Source organism: Melopsittacus undulatus, chromosome 11 (genome assembly GCF_012275295.1).
Source record: "Melopsittacus undulatus isolate bMelUnd1 chromosome 11, bMelUnd1.mat.Z, whole genome shotgun sequence".
Taxonomy (NCBI): Eukaryota; Metazoa; Chordata; class Aves; order Psittaciformes; family Psittaculidae; genus Melopsittacus; species Melopsittacus undulatus.
In genome coordinates this window covers 14,776,060-14,795,988 of record NC_047537.1, presented here as the reverse complement: position 1 = coordinate 14,795,988, position 19,929 = coordinate 14,776,060, and the positions used below count along the sequence as shown (strand labels likewise).

The following is a 19,929-nucleotide window of genomic DNA, read 5'->3' as shown; positions in this document are numbered from 1 at the left end:
GGCTGGTGTGCGCACAGTGAAGGCAGGATGGTAAGTTTTGATAACAGGTTCTTTGAGGGTTTTGTTTGGGAATTGGAGGTGAAAGCAAAGCTCCCAGACAAGTCTGTGACATTTAAAGAGAATGTATCTGTTGGCTCAGGAAACCTGAACTTGGCAGGAATGAAGCAAGTTTAGGTTTTATGAAGCACGAATTCATCGTACTGCCAGCATCCCTTTTTGAAAAGGAAGGGAAACTGAATTTTAAGGTTATCTAAAAGAAAATTAGGTAAGACCTGCATACAGACACACACTCCCCCATTTGTACACAGTGTAACATTACCAAGAATTATAACTTCAAAACTTTTACTTTTGGAACTTCCTGGAAAAATAAACATTTAATTCATGGGGGTAGGCAGGAAACACACATTTATGTTTGTCAGCATCAATATAAAGCTTTTATCCTATAATGACATCCCCACATGGAATTTGCAAGCCCTAGACACAAAATTCAGCACTTCAAAACCTGCCTATCAATTATTGCAGGTTTTATCCTTTTTTAGTAAAATACAAACCCCACAATTAATGATATCTGATATTCTGACAAAATTATTCAAAAATACAGTCAAATAACAGATGCCCCTAAACTCATCTCTCAGTGTGTCAATAAGACAAAAAAGGAAGGAAAGCTACACAATTTACTCAATTGCCTCTTGAGTTGGTGAAGTTTAGCCACTGGATAATGATTCATACTTCAGCAAGCAGATAGAGGAGGGAGGAAATGCTACCCCTCACCAAGGGACTCCAGAGCTCACACAAACAAGGAATAAAACCTCAGTGGAGCTGTTGGCTCTGTTGAAACGTTTCTACATCTTTGTATTCCGAAAGCATGCACTAACTGATGCAGCACAGACTGATCACCGACTTCCAACACAAAGCTCAAGAAAAACAGCTTGATAGCACAAGAGAAGAAGCGAAGAGAACAGTCTTTTCCTTATGGGAATTTCAAATAATCCCATCTATTTCACATTCCTGACTATACTGCATTTATTTTGTTAGCTAACTCTTGGAACTCTGCTGATTAAACAATCATGAACATTTGTTCTACAATTAAGGAAAATGAAACACAATTCCATTAAGTGACAATGAATTAATCAAAAAATATCTCAAAGCCTAAGCATCTGAAAGTCACTGCTAGGTTGGCTTAGCAAACTGGACTTCTTTGGCAATGTTGCCAAAAGACTTTGCCTGAAAAAGGCCAATTAGTTCAAAAATTAGGTAATTAAATCTGAAGTAGCAGCTCATCTGCAATGCTTTGCAGAAATAAGCAGAAAATAATGAGTTGTAGCTAAGTGTATTGTTGTCTTACGATATCCAGCAATGTCACTACTATGCAAGCTACAGAGTACTCGGTCTTTTCCGTCTGCATTTCTCCTGACACCTTCTCTTTGTGATACTTTTACAAGAGACACCATTAATTAAATGTTCACGCATGAAAGCAAAACAGATGCCTCAAAGCAGCAGAATCTTGCTTGTGCCTTATACTTCATGTTTAAAGTATTCAGAGGAAATGAAAGCATAAGGAGAAAAAAGTTTCAAATCCTGGTTATGACTTCAGAAGTACTTTACATTCATCTAAAACCAAAGATGCTACTTTGGACCTAATCAAGCTTACCCTAACTAGGTTTGAAAGATTACAGTCTGTGCTGTGAATAATCTTTTAGCAGTTCATTATCTTTAGAACTACACCAAGAAGCCTATTTTGACAATATATAGTAACCAATATAAGTTTCTCAGGGGACAGGATGGGATCAGAGAATTCCCTTTATACCTTATCTCCACCTACTCTGAAGTTGTATTTCAGGCAGCTCTTGTGAAGTCTGTCAATCCATTGATGTTAACTGGTATAGGACAAATTTAAAATACAAAAATGGTCCTAGCCAAGAGCTTAAGTGACTTTTTTGATCTAAACTCCTTTTTATTACTTTGATATGGTTATAATTACCATTACTTATAATTAACCATTATAACCATGGTTATAATTAACCATTACTTATACTTCAGATTATCTTCATATGACCTTTAGGAGAAAAAAGCCTGGGTTCCAATAATTTGTGGTAAGCTTTTTAATTCTTATCAGTTTAATATTTCACTGCTAGGTATGAAGTTCACTTAGGAGGAAATTCCCCTCAGCTGACTGCCTTTTCAGAACTAACAGTACATTCATAGTCTTCCAAAGAAAAAAACCCTCATTGACATAAATATATAAGGGAGACTTTACACATCGTGGGGTTGCTCACCACCCTGCAGTTCTCTCCTCCTGCTGTGTTTTAATGCACCCTAGTCCTGACTGCCAGATTCATCACACTCCAACACCACTCCCCCATTTTTCCATGTCTGCAGCCTGTTCTATGCCACCCGCTCACTGTTGGAACACTGAACAATTGCAGGAATTATGGCCAAGCTACATGTAAGGGAAATCATAATCACAGGCTAATTTAGGAAAGTTAGGTCATTCTCAGCTCTGTGGTATACCTACGCTCTATGCCTGATAGTAACAGAGGCTGCTTTAAGAGTACTGCCTGTGTAGTAATCAAAGCTTTCCTTCTAAACCAGTATTAAACCAACAGACCTGTTTACAACTATCTAGTTACATATCTAATGTGTAAAGAACAAGTGACTGACCTTTTGGAAAGGTTCCTTAGAAAGACAAAACCCACTCCTATGAGTAAGAGAAGAAGTAGCCTATATTACCACTCACTTGGAAAATGCAACCCAAGCTCTGTTTCTTCCAGTAAATTCCTTCAGAGCTCATTTGAGTAAGCAACATATCTGGCTCACACAAAGGTGATTTAGGGTTTTCCGAGCTCCCCTTCAATTTGCTTTCTTCCCCCACCAACCTATAACCTGTTTATGGGAGCTTCTCTGAGCACATAAGGCAGCCAAGCTGAGTGCTCACCTTCAGGCTTGTGTGGGACCGTGGCTGGCTTAGCTCATGGAATTTCCAGTGCTCTGACCCAGGTGTTTCCCCCGCTTCTCTCTGTGTGTCAGGCGTAAGCAGTGCATCTCCTGGAGGTAATGGGAAGATGCCCAGTGATATCGGACGCTCCTTTCTGTTTGAAAGAGAGAGACAGGTTTCATCAGTCATTTCAGATGTCACATTATTGATTCTCCTGTACACCTCTGAAACCAGGTGGGTAGTGGTAAAACCATAGGTTCAAACATTCATACACTGTGCTCTTATTAAATACACAATGTACAAACTGAATGTTATTACAGCATCATTTCACATCATCTGATTGCAAACAGTCTATTCCATGGCTTTAGATAGCAGTTATTGATTGTACTGTAGCTAATCTATAGTAAACAAAAGTTTTACAGAATTGCAATACAAAGAGGAGCGTAAGATGAAACTGCTTCCTTATTTCAATCTATGGTTCTTAGCAGCCACTCTTAAAAAGACCATTTTGCACATTTTATGCAAGATACAGTACCACATAACTGCTACAACAGGCAACAGCTAAACCCTTAACTAAAGCATTTGCTGAAGTTGTAAAAAATCAGCCTGAAGTCCAACTCATCTCAAAATGCATAGTATTTTTCTCCTGAAGATCACAGGAATTACACGGATTTGTATAACTGAAAACAACTGGATCAAGGAATTACAGATGTTAAAAACTAGCACAGCCAAAAATTGTGCAGTCTTAACACTTTGACTTCACCCTAAAGCTATACAAAAGCTTGTGTTAGTAAGGCAAATTACTTCATCTCTTCACCATCTTTGCTACTTTTATCACTTCCATATAGCAAATAATGTTTGGAAATTCCAAAGCTTCATATATAGACCCTCTAAAAAAGAATACCCCCAAGTCAATCTCCCCATCGGTAGTGTGACCAGTGAACAAAAGGATTAATTCTTCCTGGTAGCAGGAGACAAAAACAGTGTGCAGAATGCAATTCAGAGGATGCTGCAGCCAGCCCTGAAAAGGAAAAATACCAGCCAGGCATAGAATTGAGATAAAGCAAATTATTTGTTCAGTCAGAACAATGAAACACAGAAGGACCGTAATCAACCAGCACAGCTCTAAGGATACTGAAGACAAAGATAAAAATGTGCACAAGTGATGGCAGAAAATTATGCTGAGAATACATTGCTTGTAAGTACCCTGCAGAGATAATCCAAAGTATTAAGATACGTGAAATCTCACATTTCAGCATCATAAAAGGCAAATCTCAATCACATATACTTTCTTTTGCAAGGCTTTTCACAAATGAAACACAACCTAGGTAGACTGTGCAGAATTAGTACCTGCATATAAATTATATGCAAAAACATTACAGGGAATATTGAAAAGCAAGAATTCCTATAAATTTCATTGGGTTTGGGGTTTTTGTCCTGTTACATAAAAGAAAAGGTAGCCAAGAAAGGATTGTATTTAGCAATTAAGCCATAAACTCCTTTTGTTAATTTTACATCGCCAAGAAAACAATGTTCAAAGGGCAAAACAATTTTAATCGCATGAACCTTTCCAGTACAAGTAGAACAAAGATGCTCCTTGTCACAGAAATCTTTGCAACTAATTCTCACATCACATATATCTTGGAGTTTCATAAATATTATTTCAAGTTAGGTCACTGATTTGGAGGTGGTTTAGCGAAGTAAAGCAAGAGCAGTCAGGATTAGAAAATAAAAAGCATCAGATACTGCTCAGCACCTGCAAACTAAGTGTGCTGACAGGTCATCATGAAAAACAGCCACAGAACTAAAGAGAATCTGATTCCAAGGGTTCCCACTATTGTAACAGGTTTTGCTTTTCTTCAGGTTTCCCACCACTCTAATGTGTGTGGGGAACAAAAGACACGCCACACAAGCTTAGATTATGTCAAAAGACAGCCTGAAACCCTTTCATTGGTTAAGGAATCCAGCAACAAGAGGAGGAAAAAGCTGCCCTTCAGGGGCAAAGAAAGCCGGTGATAAAGCCCACATTGTGCCTTCGCCCTGGGAAACGCCTCCCAGAGCAATGGTTCAGAGCAGGCAGATTTGCTTACTTGCAGGATATGCCACAAAGCCCATCTTCTTTGTGGTCCTCAGAGGAGAGAATTTAAACAAAATGAGTGACAAAAAACACATTCACAACTGACATTTGCCTTTTTTACAGAATCGTTTTAAATCAGTTTCATACTGAACATATTTTGATGAGCTGAAACACAGCTCAGGTGCACTGCAAGGCAATGGAGTAAATGAAATTTGAAAGGGGGGTTTCATTTGGGAATGAAGGTTATTATTTGTGTGCCTGCATTAGATGAAATTACCCAATTCAACTGAAGCAATTTCAACTTATTTCCCTGGTTGCTGGCTGGGAAGCAAAGAACCCCTTCTACTCCCCCAGTGTCCGAGAAACACCTTGAAATACAGCAGCGAGCAGGAGGCAGGCACATGTTTTTAAAGTCTAAACTAATATTCTGAAGTGATGTATTGAAGCATTTAGGATAAGCAACCAGATGCTGTTGTAAAATCTGAAAAGCAGAAACAGTTCCTCTACAGTTAGATTCCTTCATCCTATATTTTGATCTTTTTTAAATGAAGACTAAGGGACTGCAGCCCAATTCCTGCAATTCCTAAAAGCAATTACTAAGGGCGGGAAAAAGCATTGCTTCCCCAAACCCCTCAGTCCCATTAAATATTCCCTACGGGAACAAAAGCACATTGCAAAAACCCTATTTCTAAAGCCATCTGCTTGCTTAAATATAAAATCTAATAAAAGTTACTGAAACTCAGTATTTTGCTTTGGCTTTTTAGAGCTGGTGGTTATTTGTTTCGGGTTTGGATTTTCCCCCCTCCTTTTAAGCAAACACAGCTTTACTAACTAGATCAATCTATAGAGTTATGCTTCAAATGTATTGTATTTCTTTGTATTTAAATATTCATACATGTTTCTTTTCAGTTATTAATAATTGGTATTTCTTTCATTTATTGATTGGCTTTTAACCTTTGGAAGAACTCTTCTGTGCTGAGAGATGGATGCTAAATGCATCTACTACAGAAAGTCTACACACACCATGTATTTGTCACACGGCTCTCAGAGAACACTATTTCCCAGCATTTTCCACTTTATACATAAAGTTTACTATTAAATTTACAACCACAATTAAAGTATGTCAGGTTTTCAGGTCAGAAAGCCGCATTTTAAAACTTTCTCAGCTCATCTCCATTTGTAATTGTAGCACTAAACCATGTCAAGATTACTTTTGGTCACAACATTCTAATGCATCTCTGCTACTGCTCCAGGCAACTAGGACAAACAGAACATAACTTGAGAGGGGACACACAGAGCTGGCAACTGGCCATACAAGTATAGAAAAAGAGGAGAGGATAACATTTGGCTAAACAATAGTGAACAGGCTTTAATAGCTCTGATGCTTAAGATTTTCTTTTTCTCCTCACCAACCAACAATCAGATTTCTTAAAACTAGTATGATCAACTAATTTCTGAGGGTTTGTGATCATCAATTAACTCATCTTACATAGGTGTTTGGACTGTAAAATGTGAAATTTAATAGTACAAGGGCTCAGACTGCATACATCTATGGCTATCAAGATCAGCCACCTACCTGACAATACACTGAACAGGAGCTTTATCCTTGACATTATTGCAGCTTTTTCTGCAGGTTACAATAAACCATTGTAATACCTTTCTAAGAGATACACATAAACTGACCTTGTACTTATTTAGAAGGTGATGAAATCTGAGTGTATAAAAAAACCTATATTGCTACATCCCAGTTCATAAACAAGTTTACAAAAGAATTTGAAATCTATACACAATTGACATCTCTAATTTACCCTTGCTCTTTCTGTATGAAAGGAAAATGGAAAGCAGAGAACATAGAAAGAGCCCATGAAGCCAAGGTTCAGCAGGGCAGAGTACCTGAGTATCCTTGGTAGGTTCTGCGTCAGAGCTGGCACACCAGTAGAAATAGAAAAGTGCACTAGCAGCAAAACCGAGAGAGACACCAGGATAGCAGAATTAATGACCACCGCCCCGCCAACGAAGCCAAACACAAATAGCAGCATGCATCCAGGATTCATGGCGCTGTGCTGGCATGGTGAAACGCCGGAACCGAGAAGGCTACACAGGGGCCGAGGGTGTATCTTTGTAGGCAAAGTCTGTCATTCAGCCGCTGCCACAAAAACAATGCCATCAGCAGCAGCTTTCCACTCTTCTGCAGCAGCTCCAGAGCAATGACATCACCGCTCTCCTCCCCCTCGCAGCATCGATGCAGCAACGCAGAGACACAGCCAGCCCTGGAGTTATTCTCCCCTCCTTCCACGCAGAGTTCATAGGCTAGAAAGCTTCAAAATCTGCATAATATATTCACATCAAGCCCTTAGAACAAGCAGGTCTCACGACGCACACCTCCACCAACCCGTACACAAAGCCACGGCAGGATATCCATTAGTTTGGGACAGCTGCTGACATTTTCCCTGCCTACCTGAATGCAAACACTCCAAAAAAGCCAAACTCATTTAAGGCTGATGTATAAAGTGTATCTCGACATTTAACAGTGCAACAGCAAAAGCCTCTTTCTACTGATTTCTACACTATTCTCTTACCACATTCCAATCATACAACAAATCTTTCTGATTCAGCCAAACCGTTGTTGTAGGATTAAAGAACAAAGTCTTGCAAACACAAATGAACGGATTTTTTCTCTTTCATTTCAGGGTGAGAGCATAGTAAATAGCTTACCTAATTCTACTGTGCGGTGTGGATTCGAGCTGGTCACCCCCTGTTAGCTGATGAAGTTTAGTTCTTTCCAAGTGCTCCATATAATTGTGAATCATCTGTTTAAAAGGACAGAGAAACAACAAGAAATATTTAACTACATCTACTTTTACTACAACCATGTAATTCTTGGCCAGTACAATATAATCTCCCCCTGTAATGCTAAAAATAGTAAAGGCATTCAGAAGCATAAAAGCAATAGGTGAAAGAGCAGCAAAATTACGCAGCGTGTAAAACCACAAACCAGAAGAGAAGCCCCTAATAAATACATTGGAGAACTCACTTGTGCATTCATGCACAGGGAACATCTTAAGGGCACACAACGTGCATGCGATATTACAAAGGAGTTTTGAACAGAAGTACCATGGTCAAATCCATTTTGGAGGCTTTTTAAGACCTCTATATCTGGCAGATATTAACATTTATCCTGTGACACAAGCCTACAAGCTAATTGCAAAGTACTGTGAAGGTCAGACAACAGGTACCTCAAATATTAAGCATAATGAATCCACAATCTAAGACTCAGGTTATTTCTGTTGGCAGAAATTTGAAGGCAGCATCTTGGGGTGTTTCTGCTACATTCAAATAAATTGAAGCTTTCTATATTTTCTAGAAGTGAAGTCTCTGGTTTTACATCATCTAAACTGACATCTCAAAAATGAGCGAGTGCAGGTGGATTTTCAGCACTGAAGAGTTTCTCTTGCTTGCTCTTTTTCTTAAGAGCGACAGCCCCAGGCCAACATGCTATCTCCTGCAGTCATGACTTATTTAACAGACCCCAATTCCAATCAGCCAAAGGATGCTGCTACTCAGCGTGTAACTGATCCAGGACATGCACTGGGAGAAGTTACAGGTATCACTGCATCACTCCAAAAGGTTAATTTGGACATACGTGTCCTTGAAATGAAAGCTGGGAAAGCCCGAAGAGACGCCTACATGACACTTGGTATTTTTAGCATTTCTGCACTCACATTCAGAGATGAATAGGGCACTCAGTACATGAGAAAATCACAGGTGCACTGCAGAAGATGTCAGTGTACTTTCCTTCCTGAGAGGTGTTCAGGTTGTTTCTTAATGGCTTCCTATGGAAACAAAATACCTATTCCATAAAACTAATGTCTTCTGCTATTGTAGAGACTATACGCACGCTTTCAGGAGAGCTTTATTAACACAACCAATATTACATAACCTTTTATTCCGGGGGCAGTTACACTCATTAAGACTAAATTCAGCAGGACCTGGAAACCTGCAATTCCACATTACTTTCAAGTCAAGGTTGATGTGTCCAAAGTCCATAAGCTTGACCTTTAGATGCTGCTGCCTTCCGTTACCATCAGCTTCTCCACAAACACTGCTTGCCAGCATTAGCTGTATGTGAATATATACTCATTTTTCTACTGGAGTGAACTGGCTTAAGATACCCCGATTGATGGAGAGCCTATATAATTAAGTACTGGCTATGTACAGATCCTGGGTTTCCCAGCATTCACCTGAACTAAATAATTCAGACCAGAAAAAAAAACCACCTTGCTATTTTTAGAGAAACATTATATAATATACTTTAACTGCTGTCAAAAGCTCACATTTATCCTCCAACAAAATGATATAAATGCAGCATTTCACTAGGATCATCTCATTTGTTTTCTGATGTTTTTAATGCTTGCTCACACACAGAAGCAATTCAAAAGAATTGAAAGCTTCACCTTCAACTATCCATATTTCCTGGTTTTGCTGTTTCTTCCAAAGCAACTAAAATTCAGTGTTCCAGTGGTTCTTGTGCAGTTTTACACAGGTTTACTGTAATCCAAATTAGTTTAGAAATGTTAGGGGAAAAAATGCATCACTTTGAAATCCACATTAGACCATTCTGTATCTAGGCTCTGTATCTGTTCATGTATCCCCTCACTATGAAAAGGAGATATTACTGAACAAAAGCCGATGGGCCTGCAAGCACTTTAATTTGCAGCACACTAATTGGTTTCTCACAGTAAAATGTTCAACACAACACATGTGGTGCTTTTTAGCTAGTGAAAAGGAGCTACGCAACCAGTACCCTTCCAGGGAACAACTAACACACTGGGGAAAAAAGAGCAGGGTCAGTAAAACCTGCATAACTTCCATGTTTTGCAAAGTATATGATTTAACCTACTTGATTCCCTCCTCTCAGTCTGTTCTCTTGTTTACTGAAATGTCTCATCACATTTATTATCCACATATAGAGGCTGGAGGGTAGGTCAATTCAAAGGACTATGTGGTTTAGTGTTGTTCTGCAGATGAAAATAATGCTGATGGTAAAATAAGCAAATCTGTCCCAACACAGCACATGGATTCACAACTACTAAAAACCACTTAATCGAAAGGTTGAAATACTAAATTAAATACTGTAGTTTACTGGGAAGGCAGCTCACTGCCCATCTACACCAAACCTTTAAAGAGTCCCCCCAAAACCACTGGGATGTGAACCAGATAACCTCCAGAGATGATCTCAATCTAAATTACTCTGAGGCTCAGCATATCCCTGAAGCACCATCCTGGTCCAAATAAAACCAGAATTCTCAGAGCTCTAAATCTGACCCAAAGTTTTGCTCTGCTGTGAGCTTACCCAGCTAGCCAAAGCAAACTGTTTTAATATTACAATTTAAAAATACAATTAAATTGATTTAATTGCTCTCTACTCAGCAGAATTCTTACTGAAGTTACACTAAGGTACAGCTGATCAATAAAGGACTACATCTACTACCTTTCTCTTCAGTAAGAGTTACAGTCAGTAGGTCATCCTCCATAACCTTTTTCTCCTGACAGCTCACCTGGCTGCCCCTGAAGTCTGCAACTATTTTAAATATCATCAAATGTTCCAAAGAAGGTGTGATAAATACTGACCATCTCAGCACTGTTGTAAATACATTGCTCAAGTACCGTTAGCTGAGGGGATTAAAGATAAACTCAGAATTTAGAGGAACTACCCTTAGTTAACAGCACTTCACAGTTCATGCGTTAGCTCATTTCAGGGCACATTGTGTACAAACTGACCACAAGGAGCTTCTAAAGATGTTAAAGCACAAATATAAAAGCCATTCCCTTTGAATGCAAGTGACAACCATGCAATGTCTGTCCATCTCAAAAGCACTCAGATTGGTTTCCTCATGTGGCACATGACAATGTCAACAACTGCAGAAAGTGCTAGAGGTTTCTCTAAGTCTTAAACTTCATTCACTGAAAGACAGTTACCATCCTGTCACTAGTTGCTATTCCTACCCTTACAAATACAACCACTCCCAATGCACACAACCTTAGTACTTCGTCACAAACAAATGTGAATATATCATCTCGTGGTTACTGTTACCTGCACCTTTTCCTTAACCAGGTTGAGAGCATCTCCTTTATACCTTCCTCTCTCTTTCACTCCTCCTTCCTTTTTGTACCAACGCTTTAACTCCCCCAGGACAGGTCTTTGTAATGCTCCTGCTGCCAGACCAGGCTCAGTGCTACAGCCCTCGCTGTTCATTCTGCTGATCCCATCAAGTTTGGCACAAGTGGCTCCTCCCTTTGGGAATGTGCGACCAATTTGTGTCCCACATAATATGAATTTATTAAGGTAATAGACATTTTTGAATCAAGTTGACTCAGAACAGGAGTCCTAAACACTTCCAGGTAACTACCTTTTACCTTTCAGGATTTGTGGTGAGCTTGTCACCTAAATAAAACCATCATTCCCACTGGTGAGCTTGACTCACCTTTATCCACATACAAGATGATGTTGCTGGCAAATACAACAGCATGTAAAGATGTTAAATTGAGGCTTTATGAATCAAGCTGCCAATGCTTAGCATAAAGCTTTGGAAAAACTATTTGTTTGAACAGGTAGCTTAAGTCTCATCTCAAAAACACTGGAACTGGTACCCACCCTTACTCACAATTGTAACTAGTCAAATCCACCTAGAAGGTTGTTTCCCTGCACAGGGACTTGCTGGGGATACGCTTATCCACATGAACCCAACAAAATCCATTCCCAGTGCCAGAGACAGGCTTGCTGCTCTGTCACACTGTATCAGTGCAAAACACTGAGAAACTTCCATGGCCCAATTATGCTTCATTAAACTAAGCCCATATTCTGTGTCAGGGAGAGATATTGAACCATCTTAGTTTTGTGTTTCCCAAAGGATAAAGATAAACACTTCCTTAAATGGAAAAAAAAAGGAATGTTACTTTGGAAATTTGTACATAGAGGTGTCACAGGTGTTAGTCAAATCTGAAGTAGATGCTAAAGTATTGCTTTGCCTCAGTTTCCCAACTGAGTCATAAAACAGCCTTCTGCCATAGTTATGGCATGGACAGATAGCTATGGACACCAGTGCCATAGCTATGAAGTGTGCCCCAACAACTATGGAAAAAAAGAAAGCAAGACCCTTTGCCTCCTAAGTCAGGGGGCTTGCTCTAAAAGTCACTATCAGCAGGGCATCGTCTCTTGCAGCAAAGGTAAAAAAAGCACCAAGAGGTATGTAAGAAGACAGAACTGCCTTTAGACAGGCAGTATAACAAGTCAATTTTCTAGTTAATAAAATAGTATGAGATAAATTTATAATTGAGTAGCAAAATTCCTTTCTAAGTCTATAAAGCAAAGGTCTGAAGATTTCTGCATTTGCCTTCTAGCACAGAAGTCTAACTTACAGCACACAGAACTCTGGCTCTATTACTGCTTCCTGAATCTGGTCATTTGTAGCCAGAGAAAGATGGAAACAAGACTTTGCATAGTTAGATTCCAGCATACTTGTCTTATTGCTCATCTGCTGTGAGCATGAGAACAGAGGAAAATCAGAGGGAGATCAGCACAAGATCAAGATATGCTGCAAGCAGAGGAAGACCAAGAATGACAGTATGTTAGCTAAGCATGATATGGATGTAAGAACATGTTCAGGCTGTATGCGTACATTCTGTTCTGACTGAACATTTACGTTCTTCACTACCTGCTACAATGCGCAGCTACACTCCACCTTCTAACCTGCCAATGCAACTGCTCAGGTTATCATACTCCAGTCCATTTAAAATCCAGGCAGTTAGCTCAAGCACTGACTTACTGAGGGAAGAAGCTTAAGGGAATACATCCCACTCACACCCACTAGCTCATCTCCCACTCTATGGAGAGCAAAGAGAATGACAGAAGCTAATTTAAAGGAAGGGTGAAGAAGGCTAAAGGTTCTTGCCAGAGCTCTACCAAGCTGCAGCTGCAGACACCATGTACGTATCACAATGACACTGTGGTGAGGGATTCAGCTCTCCACATCACAGGTGTAGCTTTCCGTGGCTCAGTTTATGTAGGTCTTGGTCCATTCAACTGAAACTGTTGAGGTGAAACTCCTGTGAGCTGCTGAGCCAGCAAGCTTGCAGGGCAGTGATCTGTGGCAAAGAGGTAACCACAGACAGAACCACGGAATTACAGAGTATGAGGCTGGAAGGGACATCGAGGATCATCCTGTCCAACCTTTCGAGGCAAAGCATGACCTAGAGTAGATGTCCCAGGCAAACCTTAGAAGTGTCCAGTGGTGGAGAACCCACCACTCCCTGGGGAGATTATTCCAATGGTTGATTGTCCTCATTGTGAAAAATGTTCCTCTTGAAGGCAAGTAGGGTTAGTGCTAAAAGAGGACATAGTTACAGAACCTCAGTGAACTCAGGAGTTGGAACAGAAAGACATAATCTGAAATACTACGCTCTAAATTTAAGAATCAAGGGAGAATAGAGGGAAGCAAATACTGAAGACAGGCAGAATTAGAGACAAACTGCTAGAAATCCAGATTGCAGAAAACGTAGTCAGGCTGCATCTTTAACAAGACATCTGTCAAAGTAATCACTGCCAACATCTTAGAGCTACCAAAAAAATCCCACTTTCTAATGCTCTGCTCATTATTTGGTCAATTGAAATAAAAACAATGGCCATGGCAGTAACTACCAAAGATGGATCACTTGCAAAGACAATGGTGAAGCTGATTCAGAAGGAAAAACATACTCCTTCCTAGAAAAACATGAAAGGCTTCAGAAACAAGTACTGTGACAGAAATATTTAAGCCAATAAAGTTTGTAACTTAATGCTTAAAGTAGGTTGGATATTTGCCAAAGTATCTTGCATTTAAAAAGTTACTACACAGACCTAGAACACTAGAATTCGTTTGGAGAAAGGGAACCAGGGAACCAAAGAGGATGGGGCAAGATGGGTGCTGTTATCAGTTCTCTCCAGCCCTCAGAGATTTCAGTCCCTGAGTCATAAACACCAGATACCAGCATTAAAGTACTGACCTCCTGACATTTCAGTCCATGACTAAAGCGAGATAGAGCAGGAAGTCCATACTGTCCAAGATTCACAACAGTCTCTCTCATTGTGCTCAAAAATATCTCAGCAAATAAAGAACATGTAGTTAGCTTCCTGAGGTTAGTCACACAGTTGTCAAAAAGGCTCCCAACCTTTAATCAACAGCCACACCACTGGTAGCTGTTCTTTGTCCTTAGTTCCCAGCCCAGACCCAAGCTTTCCCAGCCCACAAACCCAGTCCCCCATCAAATCTCCATCTCCTATCTTTAATACACTGCTGCATTTCAGCAGCTGCCAGCTGGTGTCCTGAGGATTGTGTGCATTTCTAGTAACACGTACGCATGCTTGTCACCTAAAACCAGGGATCAAAGTCTATGCAGACAAAAGCAGAAGCACCCTAACCTGAAGGTGTTTGTTTTTAAAAGCCAAGTATTTTCTAAACAAAGGGGGAGTTGAAACATTAAAAATGACAAAAATAAATAATGCTGAGACTGGGGAAGCAAAGACAGAAGGAAGTAAGGAGTGCAGAAAGCATGAGCACAGAGGTGTGAATATACCATGTTGCATTACACCTTATTTATGAAGAAAGGACATAGTCACCTCAGTAACAATAAAGCCCAAGGAAACACCTCTCCCTACACCAAAGAAAGTGAATTTAAGATGTAAAAGCATTTAATAAATTGGAATCAAACCAGCAGGGGCTGTTGTCCATTTTGGAGCAAAACCTACGTAAAAAGATATCCAGAATATTTCATTAGCATTTCATTGAATTAATGGTGCCCAATACATTCAGTTAGTGCCATTTCTATAGTAATAGTACTCAGAGGTTCTAACTAAAATAAGCCAAAACTCTGCAAGCACACAGTACTTCCAATTCAAAAGGGTGTAAAACTAATTAGGGAGCATTAAGCTTTTCAGTTTACTTAAATTTCCATTTTCAATAGATGCAGCATTCTACAGCTATTATTTAGTAACAAACGATGTTAAATACATTAGGATTTCAGAAAATGCGTTAATATTTTCATTTAAGAGCTATAGAAGTCTTGCCACACAATACTCAAGCTACATGCTGGTTGTGGTTCCAAGCCACCTTCGGCTGCTGTCAGTATAATGCACTCATCTGAAGATTGCTAAGGAAGTATTAAAAGTAACAAAACCTAACATCTGTCATCTTTCCGTTTCCCCACATGTGGTCTTTTGAACTAGGAACAGTCAGTACTGTATTCCCTTCCTTGCTAGTGATGATCTAAAAGCAGCTAGCTGACCTTTCAAACAAAGGCAGAGCAATCAGAGTAAGGAGGAGAACTGTACTCAGTACTGGGATTTCAGGTTAATAAGAATTATTCAGAGAATATAATAATGCCCTCACTAAAACAAGTATACCAGTCAGGTAGTAAGCTTCCCTGCATGGGGAAGATGACCTGCTACTAAAAATCAAAGCACTGCAAGTCCCTTTATGCCTCAGAATCAACTTTAAAATTGTGGCTTATTTGACAGAGTCAAACTTGTCCCATGTTCATTAGCAAACCCTGTTTTCAACAGCTATCAATTAGCCTGGCAGGGACTTCCTTTAATCATGAATCTCAGTAGGAGGCAAGTTTTTGTTCCCTCCATGGTGCAAGAAAAACCAGCACAGAAAACTGCTGCAGAAAATGCAAACAGAAATTGCAATTGCCTTCCTGTTTCCTTGAAGGATTAACTTTGAAATATGAAAAAGTAAATTCCTGCTTTTTAAAACTTCTGATTCTCTGACAAAGCTACAAAATGGGCAAATGAGTAATCAAACTAATATGGAGAAACAGACACTTAGATGTAAATGAGGAAAAAACTACATAGCCAGATGAAGCCTGGTTACAACTAACATTAGCAATACATGCATCCAAGCATCAGTGAATAAACCAATCCATCCAATAATTTTCCCAGCTCACAACAGTTTTCCACAGATCACATTTTTACAGATTCCCTGAATTTATCTTGGCATAACCACCTACCTCTGTATGTCTTGAGTGAAGTGCATTGTATTCTTTCTTGAGTTCTGCTTCCCTCTCCTCAAGTCTGCTAACTGGAAGAAGAAAAATATAGAAGAATTAAAATTCAATACAGAGTTCTAGTAAATAAGATGGACTTGCCTGGGACCAGGCAACCAGATCAGTGATAAGAGTATTCTTAGCAGTGAAGAGACTGGGATATAAAGCTTGTTTGTTCTTGTGTTTTTAAACTCTCATCACTTGAGCTTCCCAAGTACATCAGCAGCAGCACAAGCTTATAATCTGCAGTTCTCATTCAAAACCCAATATTATCTTCCCTAGCTGATTGAAAGTCCAATGACAGGGGATTTTTATATTCAAGGACACCACTGCTCCCATCAATCCAGGCTGGTTCACAGGTGCACACAGGAACCACAGGAAGAGAGAGAAGCCACACCATGTACCTACTGTCTCAAATGAGAGCTGTGAGCTCCAGCTAAAGGCTCCACACTGGTTTCCTAGAACCCATCATCTCCAGAGGTGTTTAACTAGGGCAAATATGAACAAGGAATTGTCTAAAATAGCTGCAAGTCATATGCTGTAGTACAGAAATGAAGAGTTCTGCTGGCACCCACTCATATTCCACTGAGCATTAAAAGCAATAGATTAAGGAGAAGAAAATACCTGAGTATTTCTGTAGGTACTCCAAGAAACGAGCACTACACCTACCAGATTTAGTAGAACTTTTAGACAATGGGTTCATATTAAGAGATTAACTGTAACAAACTGCAATGCCCCTGCATAATTAACCTGCAGAAAAGCTGAAAAAATTCAGAATTTTCTTCACACAACTTATTGTTTCTACTCAGAAATCATTTTTTTGCTGCTTAAAATCAATTTCCATCTATTTGTTTAGGTACTTCGAGGCACAATATTTATGTGACATAAGCACATTTCAAGTTCCATAACTGAGCTTCTCTTATTCCACTTGCCACATTTAAATACCCCTGGGAAACTTGAAATTCATAGTTATCCATCTCCAAAGACTCGCTGTCAAATGCACGTTACCTGAGGACAAATACCAGCACCTTCTCTGCCATTTGCACATCTTCCTATTGCCAACTGGATCTTCTGAAATGAATTTTCACTATACCACTGCTTTTTGCTCCAAATCTCTGTATTTTGGCACAATACTTTACTGCAAGTATTTTCAATTAAAAAACCCAATCTCTGCCAGAACCAAATGCTGGAACCCGAATACACAATTGTCTACTCACTCAAATCTGTGTAAACATTCTTAGCTCCTAATCTAATCTTGCTCTCGTAAGAACATTAAGTTCCTTAACAACACCTTTTGCACTCCACCTATAAATACCTATTGTATCAAATTTTATTTATACTAACAGAAGACTGAACACTTTCATTTCAGCACTGCTCTCAAAACTGAACAAAAACCCCTTTAGGTCAAGTAGCTGTAAGTATGTACAAGTTCTAACAGCACAACACGAATAAAAATATAAAAGCACAATACATACATACATTGTTTTTGAGACACAACACCTAATGAATGGAAGATTTTAGTTTACTAGTTTTAGGCAACAGATGTTTTAAACCTCCTCATACATTTAAAGGGAGGTTATATGGAAGTTTGTGCTAAATGCCTACAGAAACAAGTGTCAGAATTTGTAGTTACAAAAGCAAAATGTGACAAACCAGATTTATCCACCAGCATTGTAGTCAGAAGTAATTACATTTTACAACAGCTGACTATCACAGCCATCCTAGCAACAACCGGTCAGCAGCTACAAGGCACAACTCAATGGCTTTAGTTGCCCATACCCCAACCAGCAATGGTTGAGCTCACTTGGGAATCCACCATCTCTGGGCTCTGCATTACAGCTCCCAGCACGTCTTCCTTCCCCGCAGACCAAGGGCCTGGAAACCCTTCCGCTGTGCTAAACCTGCTTTAGGACAGGCAAATAGCCTGGAAATCAGCAAGTGCAAACTGCATGACTAATTGGCTTCATGCTTTGGGAAATCAGGTCCCTCTCCTAGAAACAAGCACCCAGGGGGAGGCCGGCAGCCACACTGCCTCCTGGGAACCACCACTGCTCCATGCTGGATGGGAAATCGTGGTTCAATACAGCCTCACCAGGGGCTGGCAAAGAAACCACAGTGATGCACCCCGAGGCTGTTGGCATGCTCGTGTCTAGACAGCACAGCCAGCTCCTAGAGATTAATTTTATCCAGTGCATTCTGGGAAATAGTACTTGACACAGCACACTTAATGAAGTGACACATTTGGTGTCACAAACACCTTCTTTGTAGCTACCTTTGTGTTTCCTGCCATTACAGATATAACAGTTCACACAAGGGTTGAGGTTCCATAAGAAAGCACACCATTTTCTCCTTCTATAGCCCAGTTTTAAGTAGTTCCCCAAGTCACAGAAGACAAATGTACATAGATATGGGTACTGCATAGTTTAAGAGGTTATCTCTATTAATCCTGTAACTATTTTTGTTACTTAGAAAGGCTAAAAGAAATGGCCTAGAAGATGATGTAATTGACATTCAGCATTTTCTTCTGGAAGCCACTTCCAGCTGTGTAACATGTTACAGTCCTAGAGCTGGAAATTCCAGTGGTAAGCAGATGCACACCAAATTTATATACCCACAACAGACACCACATCAATAATCTTCAAACCAGGCTTTTCCAATACCAGCAGGATGATACACAACACCAGAAATCTATTCTACCAAAATCATGCCTTGATCTTGACAAAACAACCAACAGAATATGTTCCTCTTTGCCATCTAAGCACTCCGGAAGAGATCAAATATTCCCTGAGGGCTGGAGACCACTACAGACTTGAACATAAAAGATACTTGAACCTAGTGAAGAACAGCCAGAAGGATTTTGAGGAAGACCACCAGATTCTTGCCCCAAAGCCATGGAAAAACATATTAAGCCACTATTAAAGGTATATTCCCATCAGCAGTAATAGGAAACTAAATAGGAGACCAAAATAAAACGCCATCCACTGACACCTACAAGTACATTTAAAACCAATTGTCCCCAGTTCCATTTTACTCCACCAGCACACAAAGAGTGGAAGTCTGGTACCATGCTGATAACATCCCCCCAGGAGGAATGGAGCTGGGCACTGGCACTGCCCAACATGCTGGGTCTGCAAAGCAGCAACCAGACACAGTTCCCATCAATCTGACTTAACTAACAACAAAAACAGCTCCTCGGATATTTCAGTCTAAGACTTTTCCCCACTAAGATATCAGGTATCTTAATGGGTAGATGATAAAAACAGTTTGACAATGTATATCCTAAAAGCAAAATATCCACTCTTTTTGTTATAATGCCTTCATAAAGCCATTATACCCTTGTTAAAATCACAGAAGGTAGCAAAATTTCATTGTGTAAGATATTATGTGTGCAGAATATAACATACATCAAAAAAGTTTCACTACTCATGGTTAACGTCTACATGGAAAAATTCTAAAGGTCTTCCAGCATCATAAGGATGAGCATAAAATGCAAATATTCTAGTAGTTCTAAGGCTGATGAAAAAGCATCCACTGGAGCAACACCACAAACTCATGCCCAAAGGCTACTTCCAACCTTCTCCAGCACTGTCAATATCCTGACACATTCCGTGACCTGAAGTACCAAACCTAATTGAAGTTCTCTCAAACCAATCACACCTAAAAATGGGAGATTAAATATTATAGCAAACTAGAGAAAAGCCTCTGGAGTTTCTGCCTCTTGACAGCATTACGAGGAATGAGGCAGCAAAGCTGCCCACCCTGCCTGTTCAAAAATCAGAGCTTACCTCCCAAGTCTGATGGCTTTTACCAAGATTGGAACACCCTCCATCTGTAT

The 19,929-nt window shown here is 39.8% G+C and overlaps 1 protein-coding gene across 6 annotated transcripts in view; it reads right to left on the bottom strand.

The window, feature by feature from the left end:
- Positions 1-19,929, bottom strand: part of SPAG9 (sperm associated antigen 9) — a 63,828-nt gene that overhangs the window by 29,426 nt on the left and 14,473 nt on the right. For 3 of the 6 annotated variants that reach the window (XM_034067315.1, XM_034067314.1, XM_034067317.1), the window contains exons 3-6: positions 16,059-16,129; positions 14,760-14,792; positions 7,728-7,822; positions 2,936-3,089 (exon numbers count right to left, since the gene is read on the bottom strand). In XM_034067315.1, coding sequence (XP_033923206.1) covers positions 2,936-3,089; positions 7,728-7,822; positions 14,760-14,792; positions 16,059-16,129 — 353 coding nt within the window. Of the gene's footprint in view, positions 1-2,935; positions 3,090-6,905; positions 7,205-7,727; positions 7,823-14,759; positions 14,793-16,058; positions 16,130-19,929 lie in introns of those variants that run through there. The other 3 variants (XM_034067316.1, XM_034067318.1, XM_005144261.4) reach the window with 2 other exon arrangements.